The following is a 24,490-nucleotide window of genomic DNA, read 5'->3' on the forward strand; positions in this document are numbered from 1 at the left end:
TGTGCACCACCCACCTCCACCTCCCCAACCAAAGCAAAGGCAATCATCTCAGATCGGGATGCATCACACTTCAAATATAAACAGTGGGGAGTCCCAGCACCAGCTGGCTGTCTCTGCATTGACAAAGGGCTCAGAAGCTCAGCATTTAGGCTCTGCTCAACCACAGACCCCAGAACTGATAGCAGATAATCTGTGACAAACACATTGGGCTAAATTTTAGTTCCAGGGTCTCAATCCCACCGCCAGGCTGAATTCCGTGTCAGGAACCCAGGGGTGGCCATGCGGGACCATGGAGGAGGTTTTCGAGGAGGCGGCCAATTAAAAGGCCACCTCCAGGAGCCCCATCCAATTAAGGACAGTGGATGGCCTCCAGAGCTGAGAGAGGCACAAAGCATGCCTGAAGCTCTGGGTGGCTGGCTGCCCCATCAGGAGAGGTCACTGCTGCTGAGGGTGGGGAACCACTGGGGCCCTTCAAGATGGAGGTACCCTCTAAAGACTTTTAAATGAATCAAAATATACTGTAGTCACAGCTGCCAGGCCATCATTGCAGAGGGGGAACCCCTGCACAGGAGGGCCTGCAGCGTGGCTGTGACCCTCACAGCCCAGTGGATCCATGCTGCGCTGCTTTGCAGGATGTACCTCTGGCCCCGTAATCTGATACCGGGAGGCCACAATGATGCCATTTACAGGCTCCAGCCACATTGGGGCCCATCCGCCATCGGAAAAATCCAGATGGCCTGTGAAGAGTGTCCTCGATTGACATAATTGGCAACCTGCTATTGGTAGGCGGGAAGCCCTCACTGCCCAGAAGCTGGAAGTGAGAACATGTCTGCAGACTGGCACATTGGCCAGTCAGAATTGCCACCCGATAGCGTTTCACCCCTTGCTTATAAAGAATCTATCCAACTCTGCCTTAAAAATATTTAAAGACTCTGCTTCCACTGCCTTTTGAGGAATAGTTCCAAAGTCTCACAATTCTCTGAGAGAAAAAATTTCTCCTCATCTCAGTCTTAAATGGGCGACCCCTTATTTTTAAATAGTGACCCCGAGCTCGTGATTCTCCCACAAGGGGAAACGTCCTTTCCACATCCACCCTGTCAAGACCCCTCAGGATCTTATATGTTTCAATCAAGTCACCTCTTACTCTTCTAAACTCCAGCAGGTACAAGTCTAGCCTGCCCAACCTTTCCTCATAAGACAACCCGCCCATTCCAGGTATTAGTCTAGTCTAGTTTGAGAGTTATCAGTGCATCTTTGTGCAGTTCTGACCAGGAATTTCAGTTTCGAGGAAAGTTGAAAGAAGTTGCGCTTGTTCCAGTTGAAAGAGATTTGAGGTGTCTGCACAGAAATTTTCAAGATTTGGAAGGGAATTAACAAGTTGAATGAGGCAGTTGTTGTTCTGAAGATTTGAAATATCAGGGGACGCATTCAAAATAAGAAAGTTAAAAAGGAGAATAAGGCAGGACTTATTCCACCCACTGGGTAATTCCATTGTGAAATATGTTGTCAGGTAACACCATTGATATCCATGGGTAAAAGACACCTTTATAACTGTTTCTGGATAGAGAAATCATTAAAGGCTTCCATGAGAAGGCAGGTTTTCAACTTTAAGAGCAAGGAATGGGCTTGTTGGATTTTCAAAGGCAGTAGTGCTTGAGCAGCAATCTATATGTAATACTAATCTCCATTATTTCTGGTGTGCCCTCAGCCCAACTACGGAACCTGTGATTTTTCACATTGGGCTCTGCACACCTTCCCCTGACATTGGAAATGATCTGGTATTGAAAAATAAAAGAACAAGTTTGCAGATTTCAGGTGTTTCTTGGTTGTCTGTTGTTGCTTGTACTCAGTCTCACAATATAAATGGGGCAGACTCCACAGCACCAAGACTTCAACTAGAAGTTGACCTACACTGTAAGAGGCCAACCCACGAGATTCAATCTTCTGCTTTTCCGCCTTTGATTACAATCTCATATGTACATAAGCTGTGTCTGGAGTTCCTGCCACTTGTCTTTCCTCTGTCTAGCTGGAGCACAAGATAAAGTAGAGTGCTGTACAGAGGTTGGACTCACCCTGTATTCAAAGTGCAAGTGAAAGCATTGCTCTGTCGCAATAGAACTCAAGAGGACAACTAGAGAGACTGTAAGGAGAGAAAGAGAAAATCACAGAATCATAGCAGAAAGAAGACTAGGTTAATGCCACTTGGTAATCCCCTGTGGCTAATGTGACAGATGCATCTTGTAGATTTTCACCCTGGTAATGTTTCTGGTGTGAGTTGACACCTCAGGAAATGGCTTGCAGACGAGCACCTTGCACCTTGGATTTATTTACAGTTCTGAATATAAATGCAGCACAAGAGGCCTTGCTACCTGTACATCTACCATATATTTAATGTGTTGGATTAGGTGATGGTTCAGTTGATTATTTTTCCCCTTAAATATTTAACCTCTCCCAATCAACAGTTCACACTGAATATTACTTGGCACTTGCTCAAAAAGCACATTGGCGATGCAGAAGCAGTTCTATCAACTGCTGAAAGGGAGGGGAAAGGAAAGAAACACAAAGGAGCCCTTGCAGCACGAGTATCAACAGGCTCACAGCTGATAAATTAGGCACACTGCTGTCTACACTCAGTGAGCTGGAATGTTAAACTGATTTGTTTAGTAACTTAGCAATGCTGTGTGCAGCTCAATGTAGTAGAATTCCAGCAAGCAAATAAAAATCTGAAATCATCCTGTTTAGACAGAAATTGTTGCCTCGAACATCAAATAGGTCAGGGCCACAGGTTTACGTTGCCCAAATTAGACCGATTCCATTTTTACTGCACTGGATTCTGAGTTTTTGCTGTGCTTCAGGGATCCTACTCTGATTCAATTCATTTTCTATGAAAAATAGTAAACCAAGTTGCCTTGTTTATAATGTAAAAGTACTCCAGTTCCCAGTAATTAGAGCATTTGTTTATGGTGACTAATATGCTAAATTCTGATTTTTTTTTTTATTACATGAGATTCCAGAGTTTGTGCCAGTATTTTGGGGATCACTTTAGTCGTTCCTTCAGTCGTCATTCTCCCCCAATTTGCTGCTCCCCTCTGAAGCTGGTGACTCCTCTTGGGGTGAACATTTATGGTTACAAGCAGTCCAAGTGGCCATTCCTGGTGTGTTAGCCTAGACTGTGATTATCCACAGACTGTTTGATTGGGGAAGTATCAAAGGTTATCCAAACTTGCAGCATCACCACAACAACAACAAGTTGTATTTATGTAGCACCTTTAACATAGTAAAACATTCCAAGGCACTTCACTGGAGCATTACCAAATAGCATTTGCCAGCAAGCCACATTAGGAGATATTGGGGCATGTGACCAAAAACTTTGTCAAAGAGGTAGATTTTCAGGAGCATCTTAAAGGAAGAGAGAGAGGTAGAGACGTGGAGCTGTTTAGGGAGGGAATTTCAGAGCTTAGGGTTTAGGCAACTGAAGGCCTGGCCACCAATGTTTGAGCAATGAAAATCAGGGGTGTGCGAGAGATCAGAATTGAAGGACCGCAGAGATCACAGACAGTTGTAGGACTGGCAAAAGTTGCAGAGATGGGGAGGGCAAGGCCATGGATTTTCAAGGATTTGAAAACAAGGATGAGAATTTTAAAGTAGAGTTGTTATTGGATCGGGAGTGAATGTAGGTCAGCGGGCACAGGGGTGATGGATGAACAGGACTTGATGCAAGTTAGGATATGGGCAGCAGAGTTTTGGATGAACTCGAGGTTAAGGAGGATGCAAGATAGGAGGCTGGCCAGGAGAGCATTCGAATAGTCAAGTCTAGTAAGTGTCCACAAATTTACTTTCCATCTAGAGTCACTGGATAGTGATCATGAGCAAGGTCCTACATGCAAACGTACGAAAATGATGGGCAGGAAAAGACCAGCTGATCCATCAAATCTTCCCCACACTCATGATGCCTGGCGCATCATGGTTAGATACTTCCTACACCACAGCAGCCACGTAATCTCCTGGGAGAGGCAAAAAAAAGACCCAGGGCCATAAAGGGAAAAACAAAATACTCCTTAAACCAAGACTTGCCAGACAAGGGATTGAATCTGTTCAGTCAATTTACATAATAGTGTGGTAGTTTGTAGTGTTGCAGATTTATCATGCCCAACATCTCATTCTCTCAGAAGCTTCTTGTATTTCCTGGAAATCATCTAGCCATTGCTGTGCTGTGATAAATGTCTCTGTGAGGAGGTTGAGTGGAAAGCTCGATGAGTGATGATGCTTTAGGTCATTATGGACGACCTGATGAGTGGCAACATCTTGCATGAGGCTGCCCGAATTGTTCTATTCATAATGCTTATAGCATGAATAATTCAATATGTGGATTAGGACGGAGATAGTTCAAGAAACGGAGAGGGAACTGCCTATGCCAATTACATTTGTTGTATGATGTCAAGCCAGTGTGCATTTACGCTAAGCCATCAGCCAATTATTTTGATTGAGATGTATAAAATGGAGACTTGTTGCCTCTCATTTTGGATAGGTTACACACCAACTAAATTTTCCTAATTCCTTTTCCTTCAGACAAAATGCCTGCTTTGTTCAGAATTGTAACCAAGCTTTGTCTCCATAGTGACAATTAGTACTTTCCATCAAAGCTTCCTTAATGTTTGTTTTAAGACTAATGAATACCTTTATGGCAGGCCCAGCAGCCATATTACACCAACAAGAATAACATTGGCATGTGAATGTCTTTCTCCTCGTGAGCTCTTGTTCCACAGGTACGTAAAAATCCCATAGTGTACTGCAGCCCCTACGTCAAAGCCTAGTATCTATCTGAATAATTTGGAGGCACGTGCTCCACCCCATAAAAGGAACTTATTGCTGTTTGGTACCCAGTCGCACCCATTAAGAATTCATCCAACAGCCTAAAACTTTATTTGCACTCCAAATATTGACTCACCTATTGATATTGTTCCCCATTTCAAAAGAAAATTATGAATGGGGATTTATCCTGTTCTCTGCATGACTGTTAGTAGCCGCACTGACCGTGTACAGCTCAATGATTAACAGAGCTGGCAGCACAGATACGCTAAGTTAAGAACTCTTCTCTGTGCCTGATACAAGCTGAAGGTGCTGTCAGAGGAGCCTTGGCAAGTTCCTCGGTAAGACCCCCAAGGTCTGTTCTGAACGACTGGAAGCAATATAAAATTGTTGCAGAAGTTGCTCAAAACAGCGTCCTTGGCCCAATCATTTTCAGCTGCTTCATGAATGACCTTCCCTCCATTATAAGGTCAGAAATGGGGATGTTTGCTGATGCTTGGACAATTTTCAGTTCCATTCGCAATTCCTCAGGTCATGAAGCAGTCTGTGCCCGCACGAAACAAGACAACCTTTGGGTTTGGGCTGACAAGTGGCCAGTAACTTGTGTTACCCAAGTGCCAGGCAATGACCATCTCCAGCAGAATAAAGTCTAACCACCTCCCCTTGACATTCAGTGGCATCACCATCATCAAATCCCCCACCGTCAGCATCCTGAGGCTCACCATTGACTAGAAAGTAAACTGAACCAGCCATATAAACACTGTGCCTACAACAGTAGATTAGAGGCTGGTATTCTGTGATGAGTGACTCATCTCCTAACTTCCCAAAGCCTGTCCACCACCTACAAGGTGCAAGCCAAGAGTATGATGAAATACTGGATGAGTGCAGCTCCAACAAATCTCAAGAAGCTTGACACCACCCAGGACCAAGCAGCCTGCTTGACTGGCAGCCCATCCACCACCTTAAACATTCACTTCCTCCACCACTGGTGCAGCATGGCAGCATTGTGTACCATCTACAAGATGCACTGTAGCAACTTGCCAAGGCTCCTCTGACAGCACCATGTGAACCCATAACCTCTACCAACTGAAGGACAAGGGCAGCAGGTACATGGGAACACCATCACCTGTAAGTTTCCCTCCAAGTCGTACACCATCCTGACTTGGAAATAAATTGCTGCTCCTTCATTGTCATTGGGTCAGAATCTCCCAATCTAACAGCATTGTTGGGAGAACCTTCACCACATGGATTGCAGTGGATGGGGAATAAATGCTAACCATGCCAGCGATGCCCACATCCCATGAATGAATTAAAAATAAAACTTTTTTTTTTAAAATGAAGCTTTCTGCTGTCTCTCAGTAGTCACATCTCCTGGAACAAAAAATGCTCATAGTGACACATTACTACAAATGCTTTTTAACAAGATGCTTAGAACATATGTTTTGCTGGGTTGATCTGTAGCTTAAATATTTTCAGATGTGTCTTTTAGATATTTATGTCGTGATTATTTTGTTGAAGTGGCGTTGAACTCCAGGGTAAATGGAAGCTTAATGTACTCTAAATTTTAATCATCAGTTGAGCTTCATTGTTCCTTGGAATTTGATTTTTCATCTGTTGGCATTACTAATTTAATAAGCTGAAGATCAAAAATACTTGACAGTGATTTGTTTCTGCTGGAGTGGCACTAGTTTCCAACTCCCATGCAAAAGAATCTTGATTGTTTTAATCATATGGGTGCAGAGCATATTATCATACCCTAATGTGTGGGTGCCTGTGCGTGGGCTGAGTGTATTGTATGCAGGCTAAGTGTACCATTTTGCACCTGGCCTGGCTGCATTATGTTGTACCTGGACTACAAATTCAGCATAGATTGGTGATCGAATCTGGCAACTTTGTGGTTGGTACAGTCAGCTATTCACTTAATACACAAAACTATTGGGGGAGGAAACACTTGGATTTTAAAAGCCTGTCAATTATGGGAGAAAGGAAAATATCAAGGGAGGTTAAGGCATACCACTTATTGGAGGTTATGGGAAGGAATGAGTTAGAGCAGGAGGCATTGTGATGACTCTTGACAGTTAGGCAAATCTCAAAGTAGGCGATTTGAACATGGGATCTTTTGTGTGCTGATGGGAAATCTACAAAGCTGCACATTGTTTGTGATCTTTTGCCAGCTTGATAGTTGAAGTGAAAACGGTTTTGGCAGACTGTGTATAAAATAACCAAATGTAGTCTTCATCAGACCTGGACACATCAAACTGATCCATAATTCAAACCAGCATTAAACTTGAGTCCAGTCCAGAAAGTAAGGGAGCAAATAAATAGCCTTGGTCAGCTTGGAATCCTTCCAGAAATGATATTAATGAATGTTGAATGCATAACTAGTCCTGAATAGGCAGCCAGTAAAAAAATGTTACTGCGCTTCAGCAAGAGAAATGTAAACAGATTGCGCTTCGGTAGCCAACGAACATTAGCTCTCATTTCATAGTCATTTTTTTGGGGGGGGGGAGGAGCTTTTTTCTATGTAACGTTTTAATTTCAACAGTGTTGTGACCTTGTGTTTCCTTTGCTAAGCGGGAGCTTCAATTTTGAGAGCTGTATGGTCTAATTATGTGACTGTTTTTCAGCCAAGTAGGTGCTTCAGAGATTAAGCTAATGGGTTGAGGTGCACACAGTGTATGAAGGAGTCTTTCAATTAAAGACACAAAAAATGAAAGAATTATTTAAAGTGGTTAAACACACTGTTCTTCTGAGCACCAAACCTTACATGATTGGAAGCTGCTCTGCCCCTTGTAGTTTAAGAATAAAGTTGGCAGTTCAGGAAGACTTATATAAGCAAAGGATAACAGGGTCTTCATCTTTCAGACAAACCTGAAAACATTTAACAGAGTGTATTTAATATAAACAGCAATAATACAAATCATTAATTGCAAAAGTACTTTGCCTCTCGTCTCTCTCCCCACTCCATAAACCTATACGTTTTGTCTCCTATCCAACTTCTTCCTGGGCAGGAGGAGTCACAATTCCATCTTCCCACAACCCAGTCCTTCAGGATTGTTGCATCCCCCAATGCGTCAATTTCTGGAATCCCATCAGTAAATGATGCATTAGATAGCTACATAATAATTCTGTCAAACAAATGAACCGATTTAATACTAAAACCTCAAATTGGGGGTCCAATAGGGAAAACACTCAAATTCTCGTAAGTACACAATCTAACTGAACTTTTCACACCAAGATTCAAACTTCATAGTAACTACCAGACTGCAGGTGTGATATTTATATAATTTGTTGCCTAAGGGCTGGACGTTGAATATAGTTGACAAATTCTGCCTTCGTCACACAGCATGTGGCTATTTTTCATGTGGATGCGAATTGTTTATTTTTAGTATAATCATTCACAGACCCCAGTTTGTCAAGTTATCTTTTACTTTGAAGACGACAAATACATTTGAATTTTGTTTCTCCCCTTTCTGATTGGTAGTCATCATTTTGTGTTGATCTTCTCACTATGGGGAAACTCCTGAAGCTGGCCATTGGTCTTTCCAGCTGGTAGCTTCCCTGGCTATGATTCACCCTACTCTGAGGATTTTTTTTCTGAGGATTTACATTGTAATGTAGGTAGGAATGGATTATGCAATTTGGGTGCACCATAGCCAAAACATTTCAGCTGCCTGCTTCTTGCCAGCAATATTGAAATTTCTCAATGTTTCCATGTCAGACACCCCGAATCTGCAACACACTCTGTGTCTGTGAGGTTAGAATACCAGCTCGAGTATGAGTGTCAAAAATCACAGACCCCAGCACAATTTGGTATTTCGTGGTAAACTTTTCCTGATTTATTGAGATTTGATATGTCAGCAGGGGGTGGGGACAAGCTTTTGAACTGTACTACCATAGAGCACACAAATGTGATGTCCTTGGGCCGTTACTTTCTAGCTAGGATTTCCTGTTGAATACAGTTATCCATGCTAGTGTATAAGAATGTTAGACTTAATAATTCGGAGAACGTCTCCCGAGGCCTAATGTCACATTGGCAGACTGCTAACAGGGTTCGTTTTCTGCCTAATAGTTATTTGAGAAGTCATCCGTGTGTCACTTGTCCCCACTTTTTCTTTATACGATGACACCTCATTCAGCTAGACACTTGAAAACTGTTTCCCATTAATGTTAAACATAGCATGCTTCTTATCCTTTGCTGTATTTATGTCTGACTGAGCATTGGCTACCAGTGACGACTGTGGTTTCTAACAACTGCCATATATCAGACCAAGTGTGTTTGGTTCCCCACATAAAGTTGGGCTTGTCTGCCCATCTGGTACCAGTCACAGGGCTTGCCCCTAACTCCTATCACTGATTTAATTTCCCCTTCTAGAGATATCAAATACCAATGTCAGTAGCTGACATTCTGGTGAAGGTGTAGTAATGTGTTCCAAACCCTCCCAGCTCCCCTCCCATCTGTATCAGTCACCACCTCTACAGTAACCTCAGATGAAATATCTTTCAGTCTTAACTTTACACACAGATTGAACAATTTACAAAATCATCTGTTCCATTTGTATGAAGTGGCACTGAATTCACTCTTACAACAACAATGAAAATTTAAATCCAAGAAACTGATTCAAAGCAAACTACCAATCTTTTTCTTTTTTTTTTCTTTTCTTTTCTTTTTGGGCCTCCTTATCTCGAGAGACAATGGATACGCGCCTGGAGGTGGTCAGTGGTTTGTGAAGCAGCGCCTGGAGTGGCTATAAAGGCCAATTCTGGAGTGACAGGCTCTTCCACAGGTGCTGCAGAGAAATTTGTTTGTCGGGGCTGTTGCACAGTTGGCTCTCCCCTTGCGCCTCTGTCTTTTTTCCTGCCAACTACTAAGTCTCTTCGACTCGCCACAATTTAGCCCTGTCTTTATGGCTGCCCGCCAGCTCTGGCGAATGCTGGCAACTGACTCCCACGACTTGTGATCAATGTCACACGATTTCATGTCGCGTTTGCAGACGTCTTTATAACGGAGACATGGACGGCCGGTGGGTCTGATACCAGTGGCGAGCTCGCTGTACAATGTGTCTTTGGGGATCCTGCCATCTTCCATGCGGCTCACATGGCCAAGCCATCTCAAGCGCCGCTGACTCAGTAGTGTGTATAAGCTGGGGGTGTTGGCCGCTTCAAGGACTTCTGTGTTGGAGATATAGTCCTGCCACCTGATGCCAAGTATTCTCCGAAGGCAGCGAAGATGGAATGAATTGAGACGTCGCTCTTGGCTGGCATACGTTGTCCAGGCCTCGCTGCCGTAGAGCAAGGTACTGAGGACACAGGCCTGATACACTCGGACTTTTGTGTTCCATGTCAGTGCGCCATTTTCCCACACTCTCTTGGCCAGTCTGGACATAGCAGTGGAAGCCTTACCCATGCGCTTGTTGATTTCTGCATCTAGAGACAGGTTACTGGTGATAGTTGAGCCTAGGTAGGTGAACTCTTGAACCACTTCCAGAGCGTGGTCGCCAATATTGATGGATGGAGCATTTCTGACATCCTGCCCCATGATGTTTGTTTTCTTGAGGCTGATGGTTAGGCCAAATTCATTGCAGGCAGACGCAAACCTGTCGATGAGACTCTGCAGGCATTCTTCAGTGTGAGATGTTAAAGCAGCATCGTCAGCAAAGAGGAGTTCTCTGATGAGGACTTTCCGTACTTTGGACTTCGCTCTTAGACGGGCAAGGTTGAACAACCTGCCCCCTGATCTTGTGTGGAGGAAAATTCCTTCTTCAGAGGATTTGAACGCATGTGAAAGCAGCAGGGAGAAGAAAATCCCAAAAAGTGTGGGTGCGAGAACACAGCCCTGTTTCACACCACTCAGGATAGGAAAGGGCTCTGATGAGGAGCCACCATGTTGAATTGTGCCTTTCATATTGTCATGGAATGAGGTGATGATACTTAGTAGCTTTGGTGGACATCCGATCTTTTCTAGTAGTCTGAAGAGACCACGTCTGCTGACGAGGTCAAAGGCTTTGGTGAGATCAATGAAAGCAATGTAGAGGGGCATCTGTTGTTCACGGCATTTCTCCTGTATCTGACGAAGGGAGAACAGCATGTCAATAGTCGATCTCTCTGCACGAAAGCCACACTGTGCCTCAGGGTAGACGCGCTCGGCCAGCTTCTGGAGCCTGTTCAGAGCGACTCGAGCAAAGACTTTCCCCACTATGCTGAGCAGGGAGATTCCACGGTAGTTGTTGCAGTCACCGCGGTCACCTTTGTTTTTATAGAGGGTGATGATGTTGGCATCGCGCATGTCCTGGGGTACTGCTCCCTCGTCCCAGCACAGGCATAGCAGTTCATGTAGTGCTGAGAGTATAGCAGGCTTGGCACTCTTGATTATTTCAGGGGTAATGCTGTCCTTCCCAGGGGCTTTTCCGCTGGCTAGGGAATCAATGGCATCACTGAGTTCCGATTTGGTTGGCTGTATGTCCAGCTCATCCATGACTGGTAGAGGCTGGGCTGCATTGAGGGCAGTCTCAGTGACAGCATTCTCCCTGGAGTACAGTTCTAGGTAGTGCTCAACCCAGCGGTCCATCTGTTTGCGTTGGTCAGTGATTATGTCCCCCGATTTAGATTTGAGGGGGGTGATCTTCTTGATGGTTGGCCCAAGAGCTCTCTTCATGCCATCATACATTCCTCTGATGTTTCCGGTGTCTGAGGCCAGCTGAATATGACTGCATATGTTATATGGAATGGAATATGTTAAATTACCTTCCTCCGCCCCCCCCAACCACAGTCCCACAGTCCCCACCCCCACAACAACACGTGCAGTTATTTTCATCAAAATTATATGCAATGTCTGATTAACCAACTATCACTACTCGGTATGCAATAACTAAATAGTTTTCACCAAATGCTAACCCTGTTTATCAAAGTAATTTTAACAGACGTTTATCCTTCTAAATGGTGGGTTTGGGGGGAGATTTTGTATTCGATATTAAATATGAAAAATGTCAGTCCAAACAGATTTTAACAGTACAAGCAGGCCTAAAACAACCAAAAGAACTAAAAATGCAGTTCTTGCATGATAAAATGTGTCTTCCCATCTCTGACTCCTTGATTTGTGGAGAAGACGATTTTCTGCTTGTTGCATTTTTGTAAGGCATAAGGTCACTTGGCCAGACCCAATGTGCTAGTTTAAAAAAAAACTGCTGGGCTAATCTGTGCCAACATCTAAAGATATTTTTGTCTGGGATAATACCTACATAAACAGAAGATTACACCGGAAACATCAGAGGAATGTATGATGGCATGAAGAGAGCTCTTGGGCCAACCATCAAGAAGATCACCCCCCTCAAATCTAAATCGGGGGACATAATCACTGACCAACGCAAACAGATGGACCGCTGGGTTGAGCACTACCTAGAACTGTACTCCAGGGAGAATGCTGTCACTGAGACTGCCCTCAATGCAGCCCAGCCTCTACCAGTCATGGATGAGCTGGACATACAGCCAACCAAATCGAAACTCAGTGATGCCATTGATTCCCTAGCCAGCGGAAAAGCCCCTGGGAAGGACAGCATTACCCCTGAAATAATCAAGAGTGCCAAGCCTGCTATACTCTCAGCACTACATGAACTGCTATGCCTGTGCTGGGACGAGGGAGCAGTACCACAGGACATGCGCGATGCCAACATCATCACCCTCTATAAAAACCAAGGTGACCGCGGTGACTGCAACAACTACCGTGGAATCTCCCTGCTCAGCATAGTGGGGAAAGTCTTTGCTCGAGTCGCTCTGAACAGGCTCCAGAAGCTGGCCGAGCGCGTCTACCCTGAGGCACAGTGTGGCTTTCGTGCAGAGAGATCGACTATTGACATGCTGTTCTCCCTTCGTCAGATACAGGAGAAATGCCGTGAACAACAGATGCCCCTCTACATTGCTTTCATTGATCTCACCAAAGCCTTTGACCTCGTCAGCAGACGTGGTCTCTTCAGACTACTAGAAAAGATCGGATGTCCACCAAAGCTACTAAGTATCATCACCTCATTCCATGACAATATGAAAGGCACAATTCAACATGGTGGCTCCTCATCAGAGCCCTTTCCTATCCTGAGTGGTGTGAAACAGGGCTGTGTTCTCGCACCCACACTTTTTGGGATTTTCTTCTCCCTGCTGCTTTCACATGCGTTCAAATCCTCTGAAGAAGGAATTTTCCTCCACACAAGATCAGGGGGCAGGTTGTTCAACCTTGCCCGTCTAAGAGCGAAGTCCAAAGTACGGAAAGTCCTCATCAGAGAACTCCTCTTTGCTGACGATGCTGCTTTAACATCTCACACTGAAGAATGCCTGCAGAGTCTCATCGACAGGTTTGCGTCTGCCTGCAATGAATTTGGCCTAACCATCAGCCTCAAGAAAACGAACATCATGGGGCAGGATGTCAGAAATGCTCCATCCATCAATATTGGCGACCACGCTCTGGAAGTGGTTCAAGAGTTCACCTACCTAGGCTCAACTATCACCAGTAACCTGTCTTTAGATGCAGAAATCAACAAGCGCATGGGTAAGGCTTCCACTGCTATGTTCAGACTGGCCAAGAGAGTGTGGGAAAATGGCGCACTGACACGGAACACAAAAGTCCGAGTGTATCAGGCCTGTGTCCTCAGTACCTTGCTCTACGGCAGCGAGGCCTGGACAACGTATGCCAGCCAAGAGCGACGTCTCAATTCATTCCATCTTCGCTGCCTTCGGAGAATACTTGGCATCAGGTGGCAGGACTATATCTCCAACACAGAAGTCCTTGAAGCGGCCAACACCCCCAGCTTATACACACTACTGAGTCAGCGGCGCTTGAGATGGCTTGGCCATGTGAGCCACATGGAAGATGGCAGGATCCCCAAAGACACATTGTACAGCGAGCTCGCCACTGGTATCAGACCCACCGGCCGTCCATGTCTCCGTTATAAAGACGTCTGCAAACGCGACATGAAATCGTGTGACATTGATCACAAGTCGTGGGAGTCAGTTGCCAGCATTCGCCAGAGCTGGCGGGCAGCCATAAAGACAGGGCTAAATTGTGGCGAGTCGAAGAGACTTAGTAGTTGGCAGGAAAAAAGACAGAGGCGCAAGGGGAGAGCCAACTGTGCAACAGCCCCAACAAACAAATTTCTCTGCAGCACCTGTGGAAGAGCCTGTCACTCCAGAATTGGCCTTTATAGCCACTCCAGGCGCTGCTTCACAAACCACTGACCACCTCCAGGCGCGTATCCATTGTCTCTCGAGATAAGGAGGCCCAAAAGAAAGAAAAAGAAAGAAGAAACAGAAGATATAAAGGCCTTCAACTTCTGGTTGAAGGTCCAAACATGTTTATGTATTTGGAATAGAATGCAATAATAGCTGGTGGCAATGATGCAGATTAGTAACTTCAGCAGCACTTCCCTCATGTATTTGTGCACATGCATGCTCTCACGCTCCCTCACTTTTGTGTTTGATCTCTCACTCTCTGCACTCTCTTCTCTTGCCTCTCTCTCTCAAAAATCTTATGGTTATTGCTTTATTCACCCAGTTTCCCCCTTGTCGCCTCCTGCAGTGGGAGGAGATGAGACCCCGTCTTGCCGTACTCCAGCCTGTACACAATGCAGTCACCTAGAGCTGGAAACAATAACTTATTGATTGTGAGAAGATGTGAGATTGCTCCTGTGTTGAGGGGAAAAAACCCTCATATTGAGAAACCCTGGCAACAGTCAAAGTCCAAGACATACAAATCAAGAAGCAGTGCTTTGGTGATGCCAAACCTGGGTTATGATGCAAGTCCAGTTAGCAGGAACTGACATAAAATATTAATTGATAACCTTGTTTCTGGTTAATTATTTGTGACTGTAAAACAAATGTATTTAATGGATTCTGGTCAGTAAGGAAATCAGAGAGTTTGGATGTCACATCATGGACTATAGTGGTTAAATATCATGAGTGGACATGAGGATAAGATGAATGAACAAAATCTCTGAGGTACCTTTCCTCTATTTGGTATTTTTTCCTGAAGAAGGTCTGTCCAATATTGCTCCCTCAACCAGTACTATCAAATAACGGATTAGCTTGATTTGTCTCATTGCTATTTGTGGAAAGTTGCTGCCACAGGACAGTTGCTTACGTCTGTAACATTTCAGTACATTTCAGAGTAATTCACTACGAAAAGCACTTTCAATGTGATTCTCTATTATCTCCTTGATATGTCAGTCTTGATCTGTACCTAATAACTGGAACAATAATGTTGAGCTTTTCCTTTCTTCCAGCTACTTCCAATGGGTCATACGAAGGCTTGGAGAACAGAAATGGTGGAGTATGCAAAACGCGATCCATGAAGATAGTTATGAAAGTTGGACAAGGTAAACAGTGAATCACTGTCTTAACCTCATGGTATGTTCCCGAGATGTGTAACTAAAATCATAGCTGCCTGCAACACGATCTGTTAAAACTACAGCAGGTCTGCTCATAGCTCTGAGGTCCCAAACTGCGATATTGTTTTTACCTTTGGTGTGCTGGGAAATGCCTCCGTAACTGAAGAGTTGATGTACCAGGGCATGATTTTTAAACAAAGAGCAATGCCTGGGACCTTCTCTTTCCAGCGCGCCCCCCCCCTCCCCCACCACCCCACGACACACTTGGGGTAGAGTCCTGAAGCTAAGCATTTAGAGTTTTATTCTGTGCAGCATTTTAGAATTACCAAAAACACAATGCTCTCCAGTACAGAAGCATTACTGGAACAATGCTTTAGTATTGCTACAATCTGTGTGCACATGTGCATATGCACACACCTAATTTCTGGGATCCTATGTGTACCTGTGTTTATGTTTGTATGCGATTGATTGTTTTTGTCTACCTATCTAGGTGCGACTGATTCTTTACCTGACAGTCCATTTATCGAAATCTTTATGCATATTTGTTGCTGTGCAGGCAGCTTTGTCTATCTGCTTGACCACCTCTGCATTTCTCATCTGTGTATGATTGTGTCAGCATATTTCTGTTTGTGCCTCTGTCTATCCATGACTGTGAATTTGTCTATATATCTGTCTGTATATCTCTGTGCCTGTCTATCTTTTAAAATGCCATTTCAATAAATTTATTCTGAATCTAAATGGCTGATTTTACACTGCCTGCCAGATATCCAGCTTTAATCTCTCCCCCCATGTGCCAGACCCAGAAAAAACTTTGTGTTATTTCAGTTTGCTATGCCTATATTCTCATTAACACTGAGGGAGAAATGCTGATGATATTCAGGTGCAAAAGCAAATTAAATGAGAATGCAATCTGAAGTCAGAGTTCAGTGGCTTCTCAGTGCCTTTGGAGAATGAGTTTTAAAACGTTTTGTCTTCACCTCCCTGAAGGCACTGCTCCTTGCTGGGATGCAGTTCCATGGGTATTAACCACTGTCTAGCACCTCACTTAAATCGTCATGCATTTTCCAGCAGGGATTGCTGGATACCAATTAAATGAACAGGAACCCTGCCTGATTTTCCCTTCATTAACCCAAGGGTATGGAGGCTAATTGTAACACAGCCATTGTGACACTATGTTTCTTTCCTCTTCCTCCTTGAGTTGGGGTGGGGGTCGGCGGAGGGGGGTGGGGGTGGTGGAGTTGAATTTTGAAAGCAAATAAAAAGGCGCCAATTGTTACCTGATCATCACCTGTGTATTGCTGATTCATCCTAATTACAGAGATAGAACCACAGAGACAGAGATGCACTTCCGGGAATGAATCACGAAACATTTGCAGACATTTTTGAGAAAGTTGCAAAATAATGCTGCCATAGTTGTGATGCCTGCTGATCAATGTTCTCCACTACCCTTATTGCTAATAGATACAAGAAACCTACCAGTGAATCAAACCAAAAATTCCACCCTGACCATTCTGCCAATTCCCAGGTTTTTCTCATAGTGATGCCAGATCAAAGGGTTGGCCTGTGCTTCCAAATCACAACAGCCCCATTGCTGTGCTGCCAGAATTCAGGACACTCCTAGTACTGCCAAAACCCATGGCCATTCCCCAGTGTTACCTAAGAACAGAACTGCCCCAGTATTGCTAATTTTTTAATATTTGTTCTCGTGGCAAGACTGCATCTATTGCTTATCTCTAATTATTCTCAGTAGGTGCTGTTTGGCCTGCTTGAACTACTGCAGTCTTTGTGCTGATGGTGCCCCCAAAAGTTAGAGGATTCCCAAAAGTTTGACCCAGTGATGATAAAGGAACAGCTGTAAACATCAGATCAGGATGTGTGACTTGCAGGCTCCTGTGACATTGCTGGTATTAATTATTCTCGATGGTAGCTGTCACATGGCTAGGCAATGCTGTCAAAGTCAGCCTGGTGAGTTGCTGGAGTGCATCCTATAGATATAGTACAGCCACTGTTCAGCGGTGGTGGAGTGAGCGAATATGAGTTCAATGAAAGAGATGTCAATCAAGCAAGCTACTTCATGCTGGATGGTGTTGAGCTGCTTGAGTGTTGTCATAACTGCACCCATCCAGCTGAGTGGTGAGTATTCCAAAAAACTCCAATTTGAGCTGTGTAGATGGTGGAGAGATTTTGAGGGGGTCAGAAGGTGAATCACTCGTGATAGAGTACCCTGACTTTGCCCTGTTTTCATAGTCATGGCATTGATGAGGCAGGTCCAGTTAAGCACCTGGTCAGTTGTTACCCATAGACTGCTGATATAGTGATTCACTGGTGCCATTGAAGGTCAGGTGGCATGGTTGAACATTTATTAGAAGAGATAATTGTTACCCAGCACTTAAGTGGTATGAATGTTAATAGCCACGGGTCAAGCTAAGCTGGATGTTGTAGGCTGGCATGGGATTCTTCATTGACAACTCCTCCAGTAATGGAGATGAACACTGTAGAATCTTTAGTGAACAGCCCGCTCCTCATCATCTGATGGAGGGAAAGTCATTGATGAAACAGTTGAAGATGGTTGGGTCAAGAACTTCATACTGAGGAACTTTTACATTCGGGTCTTTGGACTGAATGATTGGAACGTAGATGGGACTCTGACAGCCTTGCCAGCTTATTTTTGGTTAAGTATGACTCCAGTCAGTGTAGGTTTTCTATTGATCTCAGTTTTGCGAGTTCTCCTTAGTGCTGTACTCATACAATTGCTTCTTTGATGTTGAGGGACTTCATGCTCCTCCTGGCCCCACAAAAAAAATTTCCAGCTGATGTCAGCCTGTCCCCACAGCCCCCATGATTACCTCCCCCACCCTTGAAGATAAAGCTTGTGTTCTACTCAACGTTGGACCCTCTGGAATTCCGCATCCCTTGACCAGCAAGCTGCCTGTGATATTAAAATGCAGTCCTGTCTGCAAAATAGCTCAGACCTCTCAGCAGGAACTTCAGTTGCTCGACCTACTCTGGAAGGTAGGCAGAGAAGGTGAGAATCTGAGGGAAGTTCATGAGACTGGAAGATGTGTTGGGATCATTGAGGTTGAGTTGCTTTTACTAGAGCATGCAGTCAGGTTGTTCATATTAGAATGCGCTGGTTAAGTTACACTGTTTATAAAGTACTAATACATCCCTGCAGTCTGGACAATTTGGAACACAGATCATGAAAGGCTAGTACATCACCAAATTCCCCCCAAAATTGGTTTTACATCACTTTTTTTACTTTTGACAATGTTATTGCCCTGACTTCCACTCCTTCATGCAACCAGGCAACTTCTTGACCAATTTAAAAAGGTGTGAACATGCACTGTCCAGTGAGGATCAGCAGATATTCCTTCCAAATTTTCCACCCTTTCCTCTGTTGGCATAGCCTGGATCAAAAGCTCACTGCTCTGCAGCTCAGCACTGATGCTATGTGCTGCCGCCTCATAGTCTTTACGTTTGACATCTTGATGTTAACCAACAACTCTGCGCAGATCCAGACATTGGAGTACCAAACAGCTGGTGCAGTCAGTAATTTCCATCTCCCTTCCATCCAGATCCAAATACAAGACCATCGCTGAAAGAAAAGAATCCTACAAGAGCACCGGGTAAAGGCCAGGACAACACAGTGAAGAGCGTTATCTCCCTCTGGAAAGAACCATCTTCAGAAGAGAAATCTGGGAACACAGGTGAGGAAGGGAGAACTTGCTAGGGTGTCTTTCCGTAAAGATGTTAAGATGACGCCAGAGGGCTGGTAAATACATTGGACTTTTACCTCTCGATCCTGGGTTTATTTGCAACCCAGACTGACGGGATAGAAAGGAGTAATTTTCTGACTTCATGCTCCTGGAAGAAAGCCTCTTATGATGCACTGCACCCAATTTTCTAACCATTAATTTTAAATGGTCCTAGAATTGTACAGGATGCATTTCCAGTGTAAATTTAGTATGTTAAAAAGATTCTCCTTACAGTTGCCTTTGTTGGCTTGATAAATTCCACATTAAATTAATCTGGGCATTCAATCCAGTTCCTCATAGGCACAAGCCGAAGCAAAAAATTGGTCCTATTTCAGCACAAGTCAAGCCTAAGTTATCAAAATCATTCAGAGGGATCACAGGTTGCCTGGTGCAAGAAATGGGGAAAAGTGATATATTGGGGCAGAGGAGTACTCTTCTGAAGTTGGGGTTGTGGTTTACTTTTGGGGCAAAGAAGAGGGCGTTTTACTCTGTGACTAACCTTTGCTATACTGGAGCTGGGATTGCTTGTTGGGATGATAGAGGAACGTTTACTCTGAGGTATAAAATGGAAAGTGTTCCAAATCCCAGCACCTTCAGCTTGATGGGAACTCAAAAAGCAAAGTAATCTAAAAAGAAAATGCCATTCTTTCCTTTCTCTAAAGGGTTTGCGTAACCTTTAGTAGTCTTAGCTGGGTCTGTCCCCTTCCACATTGTCTGAATCAGAACGGAGTCTTTCACTGTCCCATGGATTACCTGTGGGGAGGAGGAGCGTGGAATTAGGCTACAGGAAAGCAGTCTTCTTGGGCAGTCTGTTTCACACATTCATCAGTTTCTGTATGAAGCAGTTAAATCTAAATTGTCTGTTTACCTTGCTTCTTCTGAACTTGAGTTACAGAGTTTGTGATTATGTTAAACAACTCATTCAGGATTAATTTATCTATACCCCTTAATATCATTAAAAAAATTCTGTAAGGTTTCCCCCAAGCCTTTTATTTTTCAGTGCACACATTTCCCAGTTTCTTGGTCTCTCTTAATATTTAGAAAGCCAGGTATAGCTAAGGACATTTCCAAGATTGAAAAGAGTAAGAAGCGAGGAGATCTGAAATGAAACCAAGAAGTAACCAAATCTTTCATATGGCATCTTTTGTATCCCCAGAATGTCCCAAAGGGGTTCACAGCCAATAAATTATTTTTTTAAGTGTTCTTACTGCTGTTATGTAACTAATTTGTACAGCAAAATCTCACAAACAGCAAATGAGATGAACGATCAATTAACTTTTTGTTGGTGTTGGTTAAAGGATGAATGTTGGCCAGGATTTGGGGAAAATATCCTGTACTAGTTCAAATAATGCCAGAGGTTATTTTACGTCTACCTGAAATGGTAGACAGGTCCCCAGTTTAGTGTCTCATCCAAAAGACAACACCTCTGACATTACGGTAATCCCTCAGTACTGCATTGATGTGTCAGTTTAGATTATACGCTCAAATCCTTGAGTGGAGCTTTAACCTTTCTTGATAGTGACAGTGCTATCACAGAGCCAAGCTGACACTTGGATTAGAAAGGATTAGCTGGGAAGAAAGGCAAAGATTTTTTTTTTTTAAAAACAGCCTGGCGACCACTTCAGTACAGTGACAATGATAATAACTTGTAGTTAGAAGTACCTTTAATACAGAAAAATGTCCCAAGGCACTTTTACAGAGAAGAATAACATTGAAAAAGTGGCAGTTGAGTCACAGTGTGAAAGTTTGGTAAGGTAACAGGAAAAAAGATGAGTTTAGGGAAAGTTTGTAGGAAGTAGAGAGGCAGAAGGGTTTGGGAATGGAGTTCCAGAGAGTAGGTTGCAGAGTTTAAATTTTCATGTTTACCATCTGGGCATTAACCATCACCTAAGTCGAGTGCAGAAAGGAAAATCTGGTTGGAAGTTTTCCCTGTGTAAAAGTGCCCCTTACAGAACCTGCTAGATGTTCTTCCCATTAAATTCAATGGCATGGAAATCAGTGAGTTAATGTTAGGGGAATGTGATCCTCCCACACTTCACGCAGGCAATATTTAATATTTGAACAATAGAAAGAAAATCTGCCCTGAAGTGACTGACGGCTCAGCCTCCAGTAAGGTGAACGGCTGAGTTAAGGATTAGGCTGTGCTGATTAAGTGTATCATGGGCATCATCCAGGTCTTTGCCACCATTGCTCAGTAAATCGTCCTTCAGATGGTTTTATCCTTATTCTTGGTGTGTGAACCGAGACAGTGAATGCCAGCAGGTTATTCAGACCTGGTGTGGGAGCCTCACAGCCGAGACTGAATCTCACCTCACCCAAAAAACCCCTGCATCTGCTTTTCATCAGGGGTTACTTGATAGCGATTGAGAGCTAGAATTCTGGGTGATTTGGGGTTGTTTTTCCTGTCCCTCATCCAAGAGCATTGAGACCAATTGTAGAACTCCAACTGCAACCCAGGCTGAGATCATTTAGCTCAGCATAGACTGGGCATCAAAGCTGATCTGAGACTCTCTTACAAGGCAGGGTTGAATTAAACTCAAGATTGATCTGTTTTACTTGCATTTAAAGCAAAAGAGGTAACTGTTGTGTGATGATAATGTCAGATTTGGATTGCGTTAAACTAGTTTCTCTCTTGACAAGAGTCAGATCCCTTAGGATCTGATTCGGAAGAGAGTGCAGCAGATTGAAAGCTTCCTTACCAACTGATAGTTCCAGGTATTGATTCAGCAGCGCCCTGTTTACTTGACATTAAACAAGTCGATGATAATAACAGAAACTAAAGGGGAAATATTCCAGAGGCAAATAATAATTAAAAATTAAGAGCTTCATCATCAGCACTGTCTGTGTGTTATTTGTCTCATACCTCTGTCTCTCTCTCTCTCTCACTCTCTTTCTCTTACTCTCTCTGTCTTGCACTGAACTAATATAGAATTGCTCCTCACAGGTTTTCTTGGATATAATTTAGATTTTCTTGTGTTTTTCTTCCCTCTGTTGTTTTGGAACTTATTTTTTCCTGCCTAACTATGTTTTGTGTGCCATTGCCCCTCTGAGAGTAAATAAAGCGATTCAGACCTTTGCCACCAGTGCTCAATAAATCATTGTTCAGGTATTTTTTTTGTGTGTGTGATTCATTTTGATGGCACACTCTCAAGATGTTCACTGATCTCCCTCCTGTTCTGATGTTGCCTGGCTAGTACAAATAATACAGCTGATTTTCCTTTCCATCCCCATGACTATAGGAAGTGACCCAATTTCTGCTGTGTCCAGTCATCACATCAGCTGAGTAGCAACATTTAATCATTTCCTCCTAACTTCTAACCAGCTCAGTTATGATTATAATAATCTCACCAGTCTAGGGCTTTGTGCATTTACATGTTTTTTGGGGCATCTAAAAATAGGTGCCTTCTAGTACAGTGTTGAGCCGAGATGTTACATTGTGCAAAGATTTTTAAAGAAGTGTAAAACAGAATTCAAGTCCAACTGATTTCAGGTTTTCTATTTCATAATGAGCTTCTATTAATATGTGGCGTGTTACTAGATGTAGCAAATTCAGGTGGATCAGAAATATTCAACCAAAGGTGCTGTGTTAGGACCATGTGTTAGAACACCAGTGTGCTGCCCATATATGGTATGGTATGAGGAGATTTGTACCATTCTGTCTTTCACCCTCCCCCTCCACTTGCTGAATTTCCTATCTAAGCCACAACTGGAGCCCTGAGCCAGGTATAAGCCAGCCTCACTTTCAGAACAAGGGATGTAAAATTCACAGGAGCATCAATGTTCGGTCTTCTGGCATCATAAGGTACTAATGAAGACAACTCTGCACAGATGCAGAATGTCCAATCTATGCTGATCTACTGGGTGACCATCTGCATGCATGGGTCATGCAGGAAATTGAGGAAACAAAAAGAAAAATATTTGAAGAAGATGGAACCTGCTGCTTGCCAAAATAATTCCGTAGCGAGCAGGGATCAACAACCCTGCATCCTTGAAATTTATGACTTCACCTTCCCAAGAGGTCCATTCCAAATGAGCAGTTTTTTATATTGGTATTATGGTAATTAGTCTGATGTAAACTTTTGAATTGAATTAAAATACTGCTCAGAATCTGAAAGTTCACTCATTTTCGTCTTCTCTTTCAACAGCTACTGATAGTCAGATTAAAGACAAGCTGAACAAGAACGAGGGAATCTTTGGCTCCAAAATGGCGCTGTTCGCTGCGATTGGAGCAGGCTGCATCATCTTTATTCTCATCATCATCTTCCTCGTGGTCCTCTTAATAAAGTTTAGAAAGCGACACAGGAAGAGTTCCCAGCAGAGGTCAGCAGTCCTTTCCCTCAACACACTGGCCAGCCCAAAGTGTAGTGGAAATAGTGGCTCGGAACCCAGTGACATCATAATTCCGCTGAGGACTAATGATAACAACTACTGTCCTCACTATGAAAAAGTTAGCGGTGACTACGGCCATCCAGTGTATATTGTTCAAGAAATGCCCCCACAGAGCCCTGCAAACATCTACTACAAGGTTTGACAGCCATGAAAATGAGAGAATTTTGAGTGTCACCTGGCCTATTTAATGATATCTGAATCTTCTCCTGACATGTACAGACTCCCCATATAAAAAGTGTCATTGGGAGAGTATAGATAAAACTGACAGTGGCCAACAAGGAAGGTTTCAGTATTAAGTTCAGCAAACTTATGTTTTAAAAGAAAAAAGAGAAAAAAGAAAAAAAAAGAAAAATGGAAGATGACTTTTTCTTTGCAACTAAGGAGGCTGAAGAATTATTGTTCCTGATGGGCCTGGATCTCTCTACAGCCTTTTCTTTCTTTTTCGTACAGCCATTCCCACAGTAAAAGGCTTGAAAGAGGGAGGAACACACAACTCAACCCTTCCTCTTCTATCTTCCATTTTCCAAATAAAAGAAAGATTTGAGAAGTAACAAGAAGATGAGAGCCTCAATATTTTGAGTTGTGAGGAGAAGTCGCAGTTTAAGTGCAAAACTCGGGACACCTCCAAACAGACAATTAAAAAGACTGAGGATTATGAAGCAGTTGGTTCTCTGTAGCACAGGGACCTTGGAGCTGCTTCAAACCTTTATGAACTCCAACTGCTCAGGGGATGAGACATGCAACACAAAAACTCTGATTGGGTTGGGTGGCGGGGGGAAGGACATTTCAAATTTACTTTGCCTGCTCATTTCAACTACACCCCTCTTCCTCGTTTTTCGATCTTTGATTAAAAGATAATTTTTGTTGTAATGTGATCTATGTAAATTATAAACATACTTATCAATCTATCCTTAGTTTATATACAAATCCAGCCTCCACTTCACCCCAACTCCTTTTGAAAATATTTTGACAGGAAATACACAGAGATTAGCAAAATAATGCTCAGACGGTCTTTGGTAATTGGGGTGCAATTGATTACTAGTTCGTCTTTTAGCCTAGTTAATGTCCAGCCTATGATTTGTATCTATGTTGTTGAGGTTTGCCTTGATTGACCAGGGCTTGCCTGGTCATGTGTGCAAGGAATGATCATCTTGCAGGAATGCATAA

At 43.4% G+C, this 24,490-nt stretch overlaps 1 protein-coding gene across 2 annotated transcripts in view; it reads left to right on the forward strand.

The window, feature by feature from the left end:
- efnb1 (ephrin-B1) overlaps positions 1–24,193 on the forward strand; it is a 186,693-nt gene extending 162,500 nt beyond the window's left edge. The window contains exons 3-5 of one of the 2 annotated variants that reach the window (XM_068047474.1): positions 15,075–15,167; positions 18,755–18,886; positions 23,080–24,193. In XM_068047474.1, the coding sequence (XP_067903575.1) occupies positions 15,075–15,167; positions 18,755–18,886; positions 23,080–23,465 (611 nt within the window). In that variant the 3' untranslated portion in view covers positions 23,466–24,193. The remainder of the gene's footprint in view (positions 1–15,074; positions 15,168–18,754; positions 18,887–23,079) is intronic. The other variant, XM_068047475.1, reaches the window with a different exon arrangement.
- The last annotated feature ends 297 nt before the right edge of the window (positions 24,194–24,490 follow it).

This window comes from Heterodontus francisci, chromosome 15 (assembly GCF_036365525.1).
Source record: "Heterodontus francisci isolate sHetFra1 chromosome 15, sHetFra1.hap1, whole genome shotgun sequence".
NCBI lineage: Eukaryota > Metazoa > Chordata > Chondrichthyes > Heterodontiformes > Heterodontidae > Heterodontus > Heterodontus francisci.